Source organism: Temnothorax longispinosus, chromosome 8 (assembly GCF_030848805.1).
Source record: "Temnothorax longispinosus isolate EJ_2023e chromosome 8, Tlon_JGU_v1, whole genome shotgun sequence".
Classification (NCBI taxonomy): domain Eukaryota; kingdom Metazoa; phylum Arthropoda; class Insecta; order Hymenoptera; family Formicidae; genus Temnothorax; species Temnothorax longispinosus.
Genome location: NC_092365.1, coordinates 8,024,377 through 8,040,599, shown reverse-complemented (window position 1 = coordinate 8,040,599; position 16,223 = coordinate 8,024,377). Strand labels below are relative to the sequence as shown.

General features: G+C 37.9%; 1 protein-coding gene and 1 pseudogene across 1 annotated transcript in view; both read right to left on the bottom strand.

Moving 5' to 3' along the window:
- Window positions 1-553: 553 nt before the first annotated feature.
- On the bottom strand, window positions 554-3,114 carry LOC139817863 (uncharacterized; annotated as a pseudogene).
- Window positions 3,115-5,988: 2,874 nt separating this feature from the next.
- Window positions 5,989-16,223, bottom strand: part of LOC139817702 (uncharacterized) — a 214,246-nt gene continuing 204,011 nt past the window's right edge. Inside the window, exon 6 of the mRNA XM_071785965.1 lies at window positions 5,989-6,118. Coding sequence (XP_071642066.1) covers window positions 6,062-6,118 — 57 coding nt within the window. The 3' untranslated portion in view covers window positions 5,989-6,061. The remainder of the gene's footprint in view (window positions 6,119-16,223) is intronic.

Here is a 16,223-nt window from a genome sequence, read left to right as displayed (position 1 = left end):
CCATCGCTTATTTCGGAAGACTTACGAAGTAATAACATAACTAATAAACTACGATTGGAATAAAAGTCGCTTTTAATGTTATGCATAAAAAATATTGTCAATATTTATATTAATATGTATTGCAAGTGCGCCTAAAAAAAGACGGGTTGAAAGTATCCTAGAAAATTACATTAGCGATATAAAGTACGAAAGAGAGAGTATGAAAAATGAACGAGACAAAAAAAGAAAGAAGAGAGAAGAAAAAAGAGAAGAAAAATACCAAGAAAGGAAGAAAGAGCGTGAAAAAATGCATAGTGATAATATGGAAGTACAAAAATTATTACTCGCCGTCCTGCAGACTTTAGCAGATAAGAAATAAAAATCGAAACGATTACTTACCGTTACTGCAATTGTACGTGCACTGTGATATTACAGATTAAAGTAATAAATATTAATATATAATACATATTTTTATATACAATTATATTTATATAAATAAAATAAATATATTAATAAATGGGCTTATAAAATCTGATCTTTTATTTTATAACATTTATTAAGACCCTATACAAATTTATAACTACTATTCTAATAAGTACAGTTATATTTTGACGAAGTTATTGAAATATAATCTTACAATTGCACAATATACATGTATACTCCAAGAAGTACACAAAATATTGATTTCAATACGGTAAAATTGTTTATTTTTGTGTTTTCTTCTTATTTTAGTTCCACGTTACCTTAATTATATTTTCATTTGTAGCGCATTCATAATTGTTATTCGCTTTTGTTTTCCTAACTCTATTGCATTGCCGTGTATAATATGGTCGACTTCCTCGTCATGTCTGAATTGTACATCTATGGGCATTTCATCATTTTGGAGTAGGCAGATATTATGTAACACACAGCAAGCTAAAATAAATTCTGGAACTTTTTTGGTATCTGTTAATGGCAAACAGTCCAAAAGTATCCTGAAGCGCATTTTCAGGGACCCTATAGCACGTTTAACTGCCATTCTCGTGGACGACAAACAATAATTGAAATTGTTTTGCCGGTCTGTCAGATGTCCATTATTTCGAAAAGGCATCATTATGTGAGGATGAATGCCATATGCAGCATCTTCGATGATATGTGAATCATTCGGAAAATACTCTTCAGGCAATTCAAGAAAACGGGCTACTGGCGAGTTCCGAAAGACTCGAGAGTCGTGGACCGATTCAACCTGTCCAGCATATACGTGTGTAAAATGACTGAGAGAATCACATACTACTTGCACATTTATAGAATGGAAACCCTTTCGATTTATGTACGAGTTTGCATCTTCAGAGGGAGCTCGGATTTTAATGTGTCCCGTCAATAGCTCCGATTACATTGGGCATTGGAAAAGCCGCATGATTTTTCGAATTGTTCCATTACATTTACAGCAACCTGATCTTTCGGTCATGTAATAAATCGAGGTGCAACACAATGGAGAGCATACGTAACACGTCTCAATGCACGAAAAGCAGTTGTTTTGCCTACTCCAAATTTCGTTGCTACAGATCTGAAACAATGACGTACATATCATATAGATTAAATAATGTGACAGTTTTTATTGTAATATATATTTTTCCATATAAATACCTATAAGAATTAGGAGTAGCCATAAACCAAATAGCGATAAGAAGTTGCTTTTTCTCTGGTATTGGCTTTCTGCCAGAGAGTGCATTATTAATTGCGCGTAATCCTGGACCAATTGTTTCCAGCACCATTTCAAAAGTTTCAGGAAAAATTCTAAAATAACGCGTTTCAGTAACCAATCAGTAAAAAAGTTTATTTGTGATTTTTGGTGGTTATGATAATAGTTTTATACAGAAAACTTTCCTATATTATTTTTTAAAATAAATATTTATATTACTCACCGAAAATGTTCTTTAAATACTGTTCTACTGTAACCAAGAATAACTCGCTCAACGTAATCCTCTATTTTTTCAGTAAAAACAGTCTCTCCGCGTGTTTCACCAACCATTAATACAAAATATATTAATTCTAATTCACTATTTAATGATAAAATATCTTCATCATTTTCGCTATCACTGGTATTGGTAGTATCACTCGAATCACTGCTAAAATTTCTAAATTTTTTTTCAGCGTTTTTATTCAACAAAAATAAAGTTAATACAGATAACGTTTTATCACCCGTGGTAGCATTTATTTTTTATTTGTATCAAACGCTAGCAAACCGTTCCGTTTCCAAGCGCGCATTATACGCACTAACGAAACGGAACGACATCAATGCGCGCAGCACATTGAATGCAATCTATGCGCTCAATGCGTGAAACGGAACGGACCCCTGGCCGTGTGCGACCCTTTACATCCTGGTACTCCCCACCCTTTTGGACTTTGCCTTTTCTTTTCCTCATCGCTCCCTTTCGCCCCTTCTCCTGGCCGCTTCTTCCACCCTCTTTCCGTGCTCCAACTCTTCAGCTCTCCGCCTCCTCACCGCTCCCGACTCTGCAACACAGAGATAACCTCCTCCCTTTCCCTTTCGCTTCCTTCTTTTTTTCTCCTTTCCTCGACCTCCGATCCTCCCTACCCTTACTTTTCCTCCCATTTCCCTTCATCCTCGTTCCACACAATCTCATTTCCTTCCACCCAAATTCTCCTGTTTTCTACTTTAGTTCTCCTACCTCTAGCTCTCTCTTCCCTTGCCTTCTCAAGTAACCTCCACCTCGCTTTTCTCTTCTCCATAGTCAAGTCCTCGTCTACACCTATCCCCCACCTCTGCCTAAATTCACCATACTTTCCTAACAGATCCGCTCTCTCCTTCTCATCCTCCATCTCCGCTATCATCACCTTCCTCCCTCCTTCCCCTCTCCTTTCCCACACCCTTCTAATCTTCGGCACTTTACCCAACACCTTCTCTGCCACCTTTTCCATCAGACCCCTCCTTTCTTCTGCGTCCCTGCCATCCAACCCCCTCCAAATCACATTCCTTTTTCTTTTCTCTCTTTGCTCCCTCTCCTCCTCCAACTTCTTTATCCTCTCTTTGAGCCTCCTTGTCTTCTCACTCTCTTCGCTCTCTCTTTTCTTTGCCTCCTTCTGCGACCCTCCCCCTTTCCTCTTACATTCTACCCTCTCCGCCTCCACCATCTCCCTCCATCTCTGTTCTTCCCCCAGTTCAGCCTCCCTCTCGCCCCCGCCGTTCTTACTCCTCTTCTAGCCTCCTCCTCTACCCATCTTCCGATCATGTCCCCTCTGTCCCATACTATCCTCTCTTCTTCTCGCTTTTTTTAACCCCCTTCGCCGCCTTTCTTTCTTCTGCAGCAGCTTCTTCCGCCTTTTCACTTCTCCATCCTGTGACCTCTCCTCTCATCTCCTCCTTCCACCACTCCACCTTACTACTCTTTCCCTCTTCCGTCTTGCTTCCTGGCTCGCTTCTTTCACCCGTACTCTCCAGCCTTCTCTCCTCGGTACTCTCCGCTCCTTCTGCCCCTCTTCCCTTCTCTCTAGTACCTTCTGCTCCTCCCTAACTCCTCTGCAATCGTGCTCAGCATTCTTCTCAGACCCTCCGACTCCTCCATCTCTCTGCTCTCCCCTCTGCCGCTTTCTTCACGTATCTTTTCTTCATCTCTTCTCCTTCACCCTCAACTCCTCTTCCTACACGTAACTTTTATCCAACTTCTACCTTCTTACCCTTCTTCTCTTCTTTCTGCCTCCTCTAACCCCCCCCCGCGCGCGCGCGCGCGCGTGTGTGTGTGTGTGTGTGTGTGTGTGTGTGTGTGTGTGTGTGTGTGTGTGTGTGCGCGCGCGCGCCTCTTGTCTCGCTCCTTCTACTTCCTCACTTACTTGTTCACCCTTCACCTTTGCTCTTTCCTTCTCTTCTTTTCTCCTGCTCTTCTTTACTCTTTTTACTGCTTCCCTGCTTTCCTTCTTTTCCTCGTTGCCGTCTCTCACATCTCTCCTCGCTCTGCTGTCACCATGTGCACTGCCGTGCGCTCGCTATGCTCTGTCGACACCTCTTCCCTCGATCAATCGATCACCGACTCTCAACCCTCGATTGTTGTCGTGCTGAAGCGCAATGCGCACTCGCCTTAATTTTCAGCTTTACTCTCGCGCCATTTCCTCCATCGTCGGTATCTCTTCTGTCTTCCTTACCGATCCGTTCTGCCTGTCGTCTACTCCTGCGTGCCACGTCCCGCCGTCCCGCAGTGGTGCCAACGTGCCCTTTCGGAGCAGTCGACCCCCCGCGCCGGCTCGTACCGCTACCTCCACCGCGCCTCGCCGACAGACCAATCAGCGAATCCCCCGTCTCCACTTCCACCTGCCGCACCCTGCTCCAAGCCGCCGCTCTTCCTCCACATTCTCTCACCTCTTCCGTCCCTGCCTCTTCTTCCTCCTTTTCCTCGTCCTAACTTCCAAAAGCACCCTGACTTTCAACCCGCACCACTCTCTCTTCGTGTCACTCTCGACTCCTCCTCTACTTCCTCGACCTCCTCCACGCCTCTTCCACCAACTTTACCTCACTACTTTATTTTTCCTGCCTTTGCCACCTTTCCAAGCCCTTATCTGTTTCCTCCTTTACTCCGAGCCAACCGTTCGCTCTCCCTCTCCAGTAACGTCCCCCACGATCGACGTTAAGTGTTCTTTATTATTATATCGTATGCCCCGGTCAAATTATAAGTATCTTGCTGTAAATTGGTTGTGTTATTGTGTTGTTTTATAAAAAACATTTCAGCGATCTCACGTTTTCTAATTTGTTTTTTACAATGCAAGATCTCCGTTTTCAACCATTCAAATTCGTGATTGTATCCAGTGCAGTGTTCATTGACAACCGAATGGTTGCTGGCATGCTTTCTAAATTAGAAATTCTAATGTCCGCTTGATGCTCTTTGATGCATGTCCCCTTGCCTTTTTGTTTGGCCAATATAAGTGGCATCACAATTTGCGCAATTAATTTTATAAATTACATTGGTTTGTTTGAAACTATTAAGTCTGTCTTTCCCCTTCTTTATGACGCAATCGAGTGCTTTAGGGACTGTATAAAGAACGTGAAGATCGCAATTTCTTAAAATACGCCAAAATTTCTCGTTGAGACCCTTGATGTAAGGAACGGTTATACAATTTTCTGGTATCTGTTTCATATTGTTATTGGCGTCAGATGTGTTATCGCGGTACCTAAGTACTTTCAATCTGTCCTTAATACATTTGTCGATAATATGCGGGGGATAGTAATTGTTTAACAGTATTCCTTTTATTTTATCGATATTACTATCGTGAAACCGTTTGTCGGATAACAAAATTGCGTGGTCGACTAAACTTGTTATGGTGTTCAATATTTATTTCTTCGGGTGACTAGAAAAATAATTAATGTATCGATCTGAAAAGGTAGGTTTTGTGTACCAATTAATAAGTAAAGTATCACCATATCTAATAACAGTCGGATTTAAGAAATTAATTGAATTGTTTTCCTCCGTATCATACGTAAATTTTAGCCGGGGATGATAATTGTTAAAAACAGTTAAAATTTCATTGATATTTGATTTTGGAATCACGGCAAAAATATCATCAACATAACGAAAAAACCCGAACTGCGAAATTTAATTGTTCGAGACAAAATGTCTCTAAGTTGTCCATTACAATGTCAGCGAGGATAGGAGAGAGAAGGGATCCCATAGGGCTACCGTAAACCTGTTCATAAAAATGTTCGGTAAATTGAAAGCTAGTGGAAGATAAAATAAGGTCAATCGCATATAAAAATTGTTCTAAATTAAAATCCGTCTTACGGGAAATATGTTTCCATCTACTTTTTATACTTTTAGAACTAAATCTTTAGGAATATTTGTGAATAATGCAGTAACATCGAGAGAAACCAGCAATTCGTCAAAATTAATCTTGGAATTGCTTATCTCAATTACGAAGGTCCAACTGTCTTTAATGTGTGACTTAGGTTTCGGTATGGAGTCATGTAAGATATTGTGGAATATATTTTTAAATGTAATATCGTCTTATACTTAATTTTCAATTATGCTGTTGTAATATTTTTATTTTTATTTAAAATTCCCATGTTTTTCCTAAAGTAGCTTTTAAATAAATTACTTTATTCAGCAATCGCAGCTCTCATCGTCATAAAATAAGATGATATTGTTTTCAAAAACTGTAAAAAAATGTAAAACAATAAATAGATATCATGAAATATACATATATGATCAAATCAAACTATTTCATAAATAATAATTGCGCTATTTTTTATAGGAAAATGTTTGAAATTGAACAATGTATTCCATTTTGCGGTAAATATGTATAAAAGGTCAGTACTCACCGATTGTATCGCCACTTAAACATTGTAGGGGTGGTCTTTCTGAATAATTCTACGCAAAAAAAGTGGGGAACGACATTGGTTTAGAAGATGTAGCAAATTGAAGTTTCACAGTTTTAATGGTAAAAGAAGTAATTTGCTGATATATGTGTATATAGACAGCTGCTCGCCCTTGTTGGTGGCCCATTTATGCCACCGCTGTAACTGGTTTAAATATTCGCGGCTTCAGCGACTCCAAAAGTGCTGGCGGAGCTGCTCGATTCTTTGCCAGCGCACTAATCTGTTCCCGTTAATTTTGGTCAAATCTCGGCAAGAAAAACCGTTCAAAACATCGCCAATCAAAAAATGTCCCGGCGTAATATATGATAAGTCGTTCGGATCGGAACTCACGGACTCGTTAACGGACGCGAATTAAGTATTGCCTCTATCTCGCATAGTGTCGTTTGCAATTCCTCGAAAGTGAGATGCGAGTCGCCCGCAACTCGCTGCAAATGATATTTCGCGGACTTTACCGCGGCCTCCTATAGCCCACCAAAGTGCGGAGTTCCAAGGGATATAAACTGCCAAGATATCCTTAAATCGCAGTAAAACTGTTTTATTTTACTTTGATTTTTGTCTGCCTTCTGAAATTCATATAATTCCGACAATTGGCGTGATGCGCCTTTGAAATTGGTACCATTTTTGGAATACATGGAAGCCGGACTCCCTCGGCGGGAAATAAAGCGCTTAAAGGCAACCATAAATGCTTCGGTAGTTAAATCGCTAACTACTTCTAAATGGATTGCCTTTGTGGCGAGGCATACAAATACGCAAACATATGCCTTGTTAGTGCGAGCATTTCGACGCTTGCCTTCTCGCATGATAAAAGGCGTAATCAACTCCGCAATTGGAAAATGGCCGAGATGGTATCACTTGAAGCGGAGGTAACACCCCCATTTTTGGCTCACTCAGACGTAGCGGGGTGGCATCTGAAACAGGCGATACATTGACGGATAATCTTACGCGTAATAGAGCGAGCGAAAGTGGCCAAAAGCTCTGTCGCACCGCGGTTATGGTGCCCTGCAATCCCGTGTGGAGATTGCGCTTATGCTCTCGTTCTATTATGAGATAAGTAAGCCGATGATTTTTCGGGAGCAAAACAGGGTGGCGGGTATTGTACGACAGTTTAGAATTCCTGAGCCTCCCCCCGACGCGAATCAATCCCTGTTCATCTAAAAAGGGTGATAATGAAGTTAAAGAACTAGAGGAAGTGAGAGAAACTCTCCCTTTGAGAGAAACCCCTTCTCAACTGTTCGACTTTGCTAGGAAAGGCATCTCTCTGTACGATTTTGTATAAATAGTCAAACGCGGTGGAAATATCTTAGTGTGAGACACGAATGCCTTGGCAAGATTCCGATAACCCTGGCGCCTTAATTTGACGATGGTAGTACTTTTAACGCTAAACAAAAAATTATATAGGTCTTATAGGGCTAACCGCTTTGGTTTTCAAGATATACAGTGTTAAAGTTAAAAATAAATAATATGAATTTTTAATACTTTAATTGTGTGTGTATAAACAGTACACACGTAGGCGAGAAAGGGGCTACCGCCCCACAGTCGGGCGAATCTATCAAAAACCGGATATTGGACGAAAAAATGAAAAACGTATAATTCAAATTTTGACGAGATTTTATGTTAATATATATCCTAAACTATAAATAAATGTGCTTATAATTGATTTTATCCCTTGTTCTTTCCTCAAAATAATCTGATAAAATATGACATTTTCGTGAATACTGAAATTCTAGTAATTTGATAGGTTACTTTCTAAAGACTCTGCCGAAAGCATAACTGCGAATATGAGTTAAATGCCCATCAGAACTTATTTATTAGGGTTCAAAAAACATATTTATTTTATGTCATTCGAGCACTATTATATATTAATAAATATACACGACATATTCGACTATTAAAAAGTTCTTACTTCAATATTCAAACAGGAAGAAAGTTTGTGGATTAGAATGGATTAAGGTTTGCTCTGCGCCATTTGATAGGGCAAAGTGTCTAGTTTTTGGACATATAAGGTTGTTTATCCGTATACGTCCGGCTTTTATAAGAAAATTGACGTCGAAGTTCACTCGACATGGTCGAACGTCGTTCACGAATAGCTCAGCGGACGCCGTTCGATTATGTCGAGTGAATATGGATGTCTATTTTCTCATAAAAGAAAGACGAAGGGGGATATATAATTTGTTTAAATATTGCTATTTTGTAATGATTAATTACATCCATATTTTATAACAATTAATTATGTCAATTAATATAATAGCGCTGAGTCGAGGCTCTATTGGAAATCCAATCGTAGGGAATGCGGGCTAATTAAGAGCCGTTTGCTGTTGACAATGCGAAAGTTTTGTTAAAAATATTATTAAAAATATTGTTCTCCTCGAGGGGGTGGGGTGGGGTGGGAAGGGAGAGGAGGGGAGGGGGAGGAAATAAAAACAGCGGAGATAAGAACTTTTCGTCAGTCTTTCTCGATCAGTAGTCGATTAAAGACTTTGATTTTGAAAGTTTTGCTTTATACAATTCACTTTGCGTCCTTTTCAGGATACAGTGAAAAATATATAGAATATATAAAATATATAGAAGATTATACTTTAACACGCTCATAAAATGGAAAATTTTTGAACAAATCGTCAACTTTTTAATTGTATGCGTGCAAATAATATGGATTTATCAAATTATCAGGCTTTAATAAGCCACATAACATCATGTATTAATACTGAATTACCCAAAGTCGCGTTGGAAGCATTAAAAAGAAAAATCATGATTTTCACGAAGAATTTGAAGTCAAAATGGGTAGCTAGCTCGTACAGTTACTACACATTTATTACAAAGCATGAAAGTTGGTTAAATTGTGAATTTTCTTTTCCGAACGAAGTACTAAATTTAATTCCTACTTCTTCACGTACGCGTATGCCTCTTAATAGATCAAAGAGTTTCGTAGAATGTTCCGAACGACATAAAAGAAAGAGAACTGAGGAAGTACGGAATAATCCGGAAATGACTGATTTTATTGTTCGGAAAAAGTTAAAATCCGATGACGCGCTATTTATATATAATTTTATCCAGAGACATCCCGAACATGTTAAAAAGATTAGACAATTCTGTGAAGAAATTGAAAATGGAACAGATTTGATTGACAGGGATTGCATTAAGTACGACTTCAAAAAATGGAGGTTCTATATTCGGCGTGTATGTATGTATGTATGTCTACGATTTTCTTTAAAAGTACTGGACGGATTTAAATGCGGTTTTCACTGTCCTATAGAGCAATTCTCCAGGAAGATTTTAGTACATAAAATATCGCGCTAGAACATCAAGGTACGGAGCAGTAAGGAAATATGCAATAATAATTATTAATATTAATTTAATGAAGCACTAAAAAAGTATAAAATAAAAAATTTTTTTTAAATAAAACCGATTTAAAAAAAAACTAAAAAATATTTAAAAAATTAAAAAATCATCTATGCGCTTTATGAAAAATTGTTAATTAAATAATTTTGATTTCATACACTAAATGTATAATAATCGTACATTATTTATGTCAAGTTTCAAGTCATTTCATTGAAAAATGTAGAAGTTATAAGCAAATGACCAAAAAATGAGGCGTTCGCCCCACTGTGCGCCCTTCCCCCGCAAGCAGGAGGGTGGGAGTAAACCTCGGTTCGCGTAAAAAGTTAAAAACCCGTTTTTTTTCTTTTGTCCCTTCGTATGAAAAGTTGCATTGTGTAAAAATATTTAATATTTGTAACAGAAATAATTTGTTATAACAGAGAATAGTTAGGATATTGAAAAGTGGCACCTTGTGACACCTCGTTTCGCGTGGAAAGTGTATGTGTGAAGGCAGTAGGTTCCGCCCCCTACAGGGGGTTCCACTATTGTTAAACTAGACACATAGTGTGCCTTCAAAGTAGCTTTCCACGTCAGCTTTCCACGTGAAAAGTTGTAAACCCATGTGGCACCTTGTTTCATATCGACATATATCAAGGTCATTGAAATCGGTGAGGTCACCCTTAATCTAAACTTTAACACTGTATATCTCAAGAACCAAAGCAGTTAGCTCTATAAGACCTATATAATTTTTTGTTCAGCATTAAAAGTACTACCAGAAAACATTGTCAAATTAAGGCGCCAGGGTTATCAGAATCTAACTAATGTTTTTTTCTCTATGCGGGTGAAGATGCGGCTTGAGAAATCGCAAGCAATAGGCGACGATCCTACACAATTTATTTAAGCTAGAACATCTATGAACTAACTCTACGAATGGACTCATCATTGCCGCATAAACGACGACGGCAACGGTCCTTCGCATCTTGGGCATCTCAGATTCGGAGATGTACGGGTTGCCCTTTGGCCACGCGTCCTGGTTCTTCCGCAAAAATTCGCGGCCGTGCCACTACAACGCCGAATTCCGAATCTCATGTGGGTGGATGCCTCGAGACAATAAATCGGCCGGATTCTGCGCGGACGGCACATGCCGCCAATCCGAAGCGGACGTCAGCTGCTGTATTTCGCCAACGCAATTTGCTGCAAAGACCGACCATTTCCTCGAGCACGACGAAATCCACCGTAACGCTATTGTGGCATCCGACCACAAAAAGACTGCCCTTCAGTTATCTCGATGGATGATCGCGTCTTGTCACATAAATGCGCCAACAATAGTGCAGCACAAAACTCAAGACGGAGAATAGAAATTGTCTTTAGAGAGGCGACTCTAGTTTTCGAGCACCACAGACCGACGCGAAATTCATCCTCCCCGATTTGTCTTTAAATGTATAAGCACGCGCCATATGCCCGTTGGCTGGCATCACAAAATCCGTGTATTTGAAATCGCAAATGCTCGCCGCGGTCCTTGATAAATAGCGGAATCCTCAGCTCATTCAGCTCGTTTTATTGCTCTTTAAACACGGACCACCTTGTATGCAAATCCAGCGAAATAGATTCGTCCCATTGTAATTTCAATTGTCAAATCTCCTGCAGTAATATTTTAGGTAAAATAATGACCGGGCCGAGCAAGCCTAACGGTTCGAATAGCTTTGCGATTTCCGACAATATTATACGTTTCGTTACTTGGGCGAGCATGTCGCTTCCTCAATTACGAACCGAAATGTATCCGTAGACGGATTCCAAATAATTCTGAGAATATGTGACTTTTTGTCGATTTGAACCTCGGCGTTATGTTTATTTTGATCGTCGCCTAACAGATCTACATGATTCGAGGACCACTTGCTGAGCTACAACGCACCGCGATTAAAAATCTCAACGACTTTGCTTTTTATCTTTAATGCCTCCTCGATCGTGTCGGCGCCCGATAATACATCGTCCACATAGAAATTGCGTATTATATATTCTGCTCCTACAGGAAACTCTATCGCGTATGTCTCCGCCAGAAATTCGAGGGTTTTAGTGGCCAGATGCGCGGCGGCCGCCGCGCCGTTCCATACGTCACCGTTAGTAATTCGCATATTTATACGCACATAGCGGCATGGTCTCGCCAAAAAATACGCTGCAATTTTGTTTGTTTAGGATTGACCAATATCTGGCAAGACATTTTTATAATGTCAGCGGAAAAAACAAACCTGAAGGTACGAAATCTCAAAATGATAGAAAACAAGTCCTACTGTAGTCGGGCCGACCATAAGTACGTCATTTAACGATACCCCGGTTGAACTCTCGCACGAAGCATCGAAAACTACTCTCAGCTTGGTGGTTTCGTTTAAAGGCTTTAAGGGGATTTTATAGTGGAGGCCGAACTTTCTCGACGTCGGTAATGTCAACATTTCTAATCCTGTTTTCTATGTTATATATCTATATCTGTCCTTGTCTAACAATAGGCATCTGTCTTTGTTCGATTGCTGCGCCATCTCTCGCTACACGCAAAACTGCTCTTCCATGTCATCATTGCTAGTGCACGTTTGCAATAATGCTTTTGCACAGATAACTTTTTTGTTTAGAGTCTAAACCTAATTCTGACAACGGTATACCTCTTTTAAGCTAGCAGGACCAAATGGGCAGAATCAAACCGGACCTATCGGAATATTTAGTACTTTTTTTGTACTAATTTGTACCACTAGTAACAATTTTGTACCTCGTGCCGTTTCGGAGAAAATCGTGTCGCTGCTACCTTAGAATTAAGCTAGAAAGACCACAAGAAAAAAAAAATAAAAAAAGGATTTTAAATACAGAAATTTGAAGGACTGAATTTGTACTAATTTGTACCATACAAATAAACTTAATATATTCATCCCTTCTGCTTCAAACAGCCCCTAATAGAACTCAGTCCTCTTAGTCTCAAGAGTAAAGTACTCTTTCTAATCAGCAAAATCAATCGCTACTTGTAGACTCTATTCAGTATAATTTGTACTACGAAAATATAACGTTTCAGATTTTGTACCCCAGCCGTTTGATAAAAAACTACTCCCGATACCTAACAGTCTCAAGAGTAAAGTACTCTTTCTCATCAGCAGAATCAATCGCTAGTTGTAGACTCGATTTAGGATAATTTGTACCGCGAAAATATAAAGTTTCAGATTTTGTACCCCAGCCGTTCGATAAAAAACTACCCCCGATTCCTAACAGTCTCAAGAGTAAAGTACTCTTTCTCATTAGCAGAATCAATCGCTAGTTGTAGACTCGATTCAGGATAATTTGTACCGCAAAAATATAAAGTTTCAGATTTTGTACCCCAGCCGTTTGATAAAAAACTACCCCCGATACCTAACAGTCTCAAGAGTAAAGTACTCTTTCTCATCAGCAGAATCAATCGCTAGTTGTAGACTCGATTCAGGATAATTTGTACCGCAAAAATATAAAGTTTCAGATTTTGTACCCCAGCCGTTTGATAAAAAACTACCCCCGATCCCTAACAGTCTCAAAAGTAGAGTACTCTTTCTTATCAGCAGAATCAATCACTACTCGTAGAATCGATTCAGGATAATTTGTACCGCGAAAATATAAAGTTTCAGATTTTGTACCCCAGCCGTTTGTCGGAAAACTATCCTCGATTCCTAACAGTCTCAAGAGTATAGTACCTTTGGTCGCGAACAAAATCAATCGCTATTTGCGTACTGGATGCGAAATAATTTATACCATTGAAATATAAAATATATAGTTATTTTGTACCGGTGCCGTTTTTTTTTTTTTTTTTTTAATTATTTAGTAATAAATTAAAATCTGATTTTTGTTACGATTCAACATATAAAAAGATATCGAAGTAAACTGTACGTATTTGCATGTATACGAGTGTGTGCGCGTATATGTGCATGAAACGGAAAACCTCATATCGTTGTACAGTTAACCAGTACGTCAACTTTTCAATAAAATTGTAACAGTTAATGATTATGTGAATGTAAAAACAGTTTGACATATTTATATTCATTGCAAATTATATTTGTTAAAAGTAAACGACATGTATATAAGTGTAACACAGTTTCTTTAGGAACATAAATTGTTTATAAGGCTTTATAAATATAAAGTTTTTATAATACTTTATAAAAATACTTATAACTTAATATAAATATACTTATAAACCTAAGATACTCTAGAATCTTGAGAAATAACGTAGGAAATTCACACATATTATTAGGAAGTTTGTAATGTTAAACCATTAATAACAAAAAAGATGTTAGAAGAAATATAGAAGCCTAGAAAATGGTGTTTATATAAGGTACGAACATTTATATGTCTTTGGCATAAACTAGTAATGCAGGTGTTATTTTGGCATTCTCTTTAATAGATCTTTCTTTTTTGTCTAAGTCATTGTATTCGACCCATGTCCCCGCTCTTAGACAAATAGCTGTGTAGTGTCCGGGAATTTTAATGTTTCGTGTTACCATTGGTTTCTTATGGGATACTACTCCAATTAATTTGTACTTGATCCTATTTAATGGATTTGTACAAATTTTGCTAATGTCTGTCATCTTTACTTGACTGACTGATGTACTGACTGTGTATATATCGAAAATAATAATATCTCCTGGAAAAAAAACGAATAATATATTTTTGTGCTATTAAATAATTTTTCTGAAATGGACGAAGAGAGAATTATTTTTATATTTCTTTGCAATAAAGTCGGAGCATAAAATCTTGTAAAAAGTTGAAAGTAAAGATTATTTTTGATGGCTTAGACTAGACATAAAGTATGCTGCTGTAATTATTTGTTTAATTTACGCTCAATAATGAGTTGGATATTTTAAATCACTTGCCTGTTTCAGATAGCTTTGTTTTTTCAAATCCAGTACAGCGTTTTGTGCAACAAGGATGTTCTCCTTCTAAGAGTACGCTTTGTTTAACAATGTCATCAAAATTTGTACAACTTGTAATTTTTGCTGCTTCAATTTGAATTACAGGAAACTTTTTGGATCGTGGCGGACAACCAAGATTGCACTGGGACGTCTCTTTAAAACTGGGGCTTTCTTTAAATAAGATGCCAGCCAAATAGCCTACGTTTGTCTCACAATTGATATATTTACATCCACCGACATCAGATGTCGGGAAATGATCTAGAAGTATTTGTGCACGCATTTTGTAAACATTTTGACTAATTCCATTTTTTATGGTATAGTCAATTAATTTAAAAAATAAATTTGTTTCTACTCTTTCTTCCATGTATTGCAAAATATGATGTAAGTTATGTCCTGCTGCAAGTAATATTTGGAAAATACTGTCAAACGCGCAAGTATTAGCAACAGTATAATTGTTATTGTGAATTTTTAATGCCTTTAATGAGATATTATTACCATTTTTCATAATAGGTACTCTTGCAGCTTTTTTACATTTTAGGGCATCTATTATTTTATGCGGATTTTTTCCAAGATATAACGCATCACGTTTCCTTGATTTCACCTGTTCCTGTCCGAATCCACGCCAATTCTCTACTTCGCGACTTGCCAAAATGTCTTTTATGTTTGGTACGTTATCTTTACATTCAATACATACGCGTGGTTGATCATAACCCTCTTCAACATCTCCGAATGGTAAAGAGCATTGAGGTAACGCGTGTACATACTTTTTACATAAATGGCAAACATGCGCACCTGATGGTTTATCATCATTCTTACATGCAGGACATGAATTATTTGAATCTAACATTAAATTAATATCTGAATTATTTGAATCTAACATTAAATTAATATCTGAATTATTTGAATCTAACATTAAATTAATATCTGAATTATTTGAATCTAACATTAAATTAATATCATCATTAGATTCATTTATACATGTGGAAGTTGACAATATCTCTTTTGGATCGGCAGATGGTATCATTTCATTATTGGTATTTTGTGCGTCGACAATTTTTTATACTCCACGCAAGTAATCTACGTGCTTCTGAAGAAAAGAATCAATGCGCATCAATGGACAATTTTTAATAATAAAGATTTTAATTTGTTGAATTCGCTTTCGACCGATGCACTAGAAGCAGGTACGCGACCATAACCGAATTGATCTCGGTAGATATTTGTCCAGAGTGGTAATAATCTTATATCAATTATTAGGCGTTCAACTATCTGTGGAAAGTAATGCGGATTGATTCTATCGCCCACATCTGAAGCAATTGAGGACTTAACTTCACATAAAATTTGTTTGCTCCACGTACTCCAAGAGTTTTCAAAGGGATTATTAATAACATTTGTTTCGTCGTCTATATCTTCAATTTCAAATATAACGCTATCATTGTTGTCGGTTTCGATATTTTCTAAGTCTATGTCACTCGCTGTCATTAAATTTGTTAATTTGACTCGCTCCAGATCACAATGCGTTGAATCACCATTTTCTAAATTTCCGTCAGTTTCGGATAATGCTATTGTAAAAACGGATTTTACTATTTCTTTTGCATTTATTATGTTTCTGCAAAGTACCAATTGACCAATTGCTCCTAGATAAAAAGTTCTAACTCGCT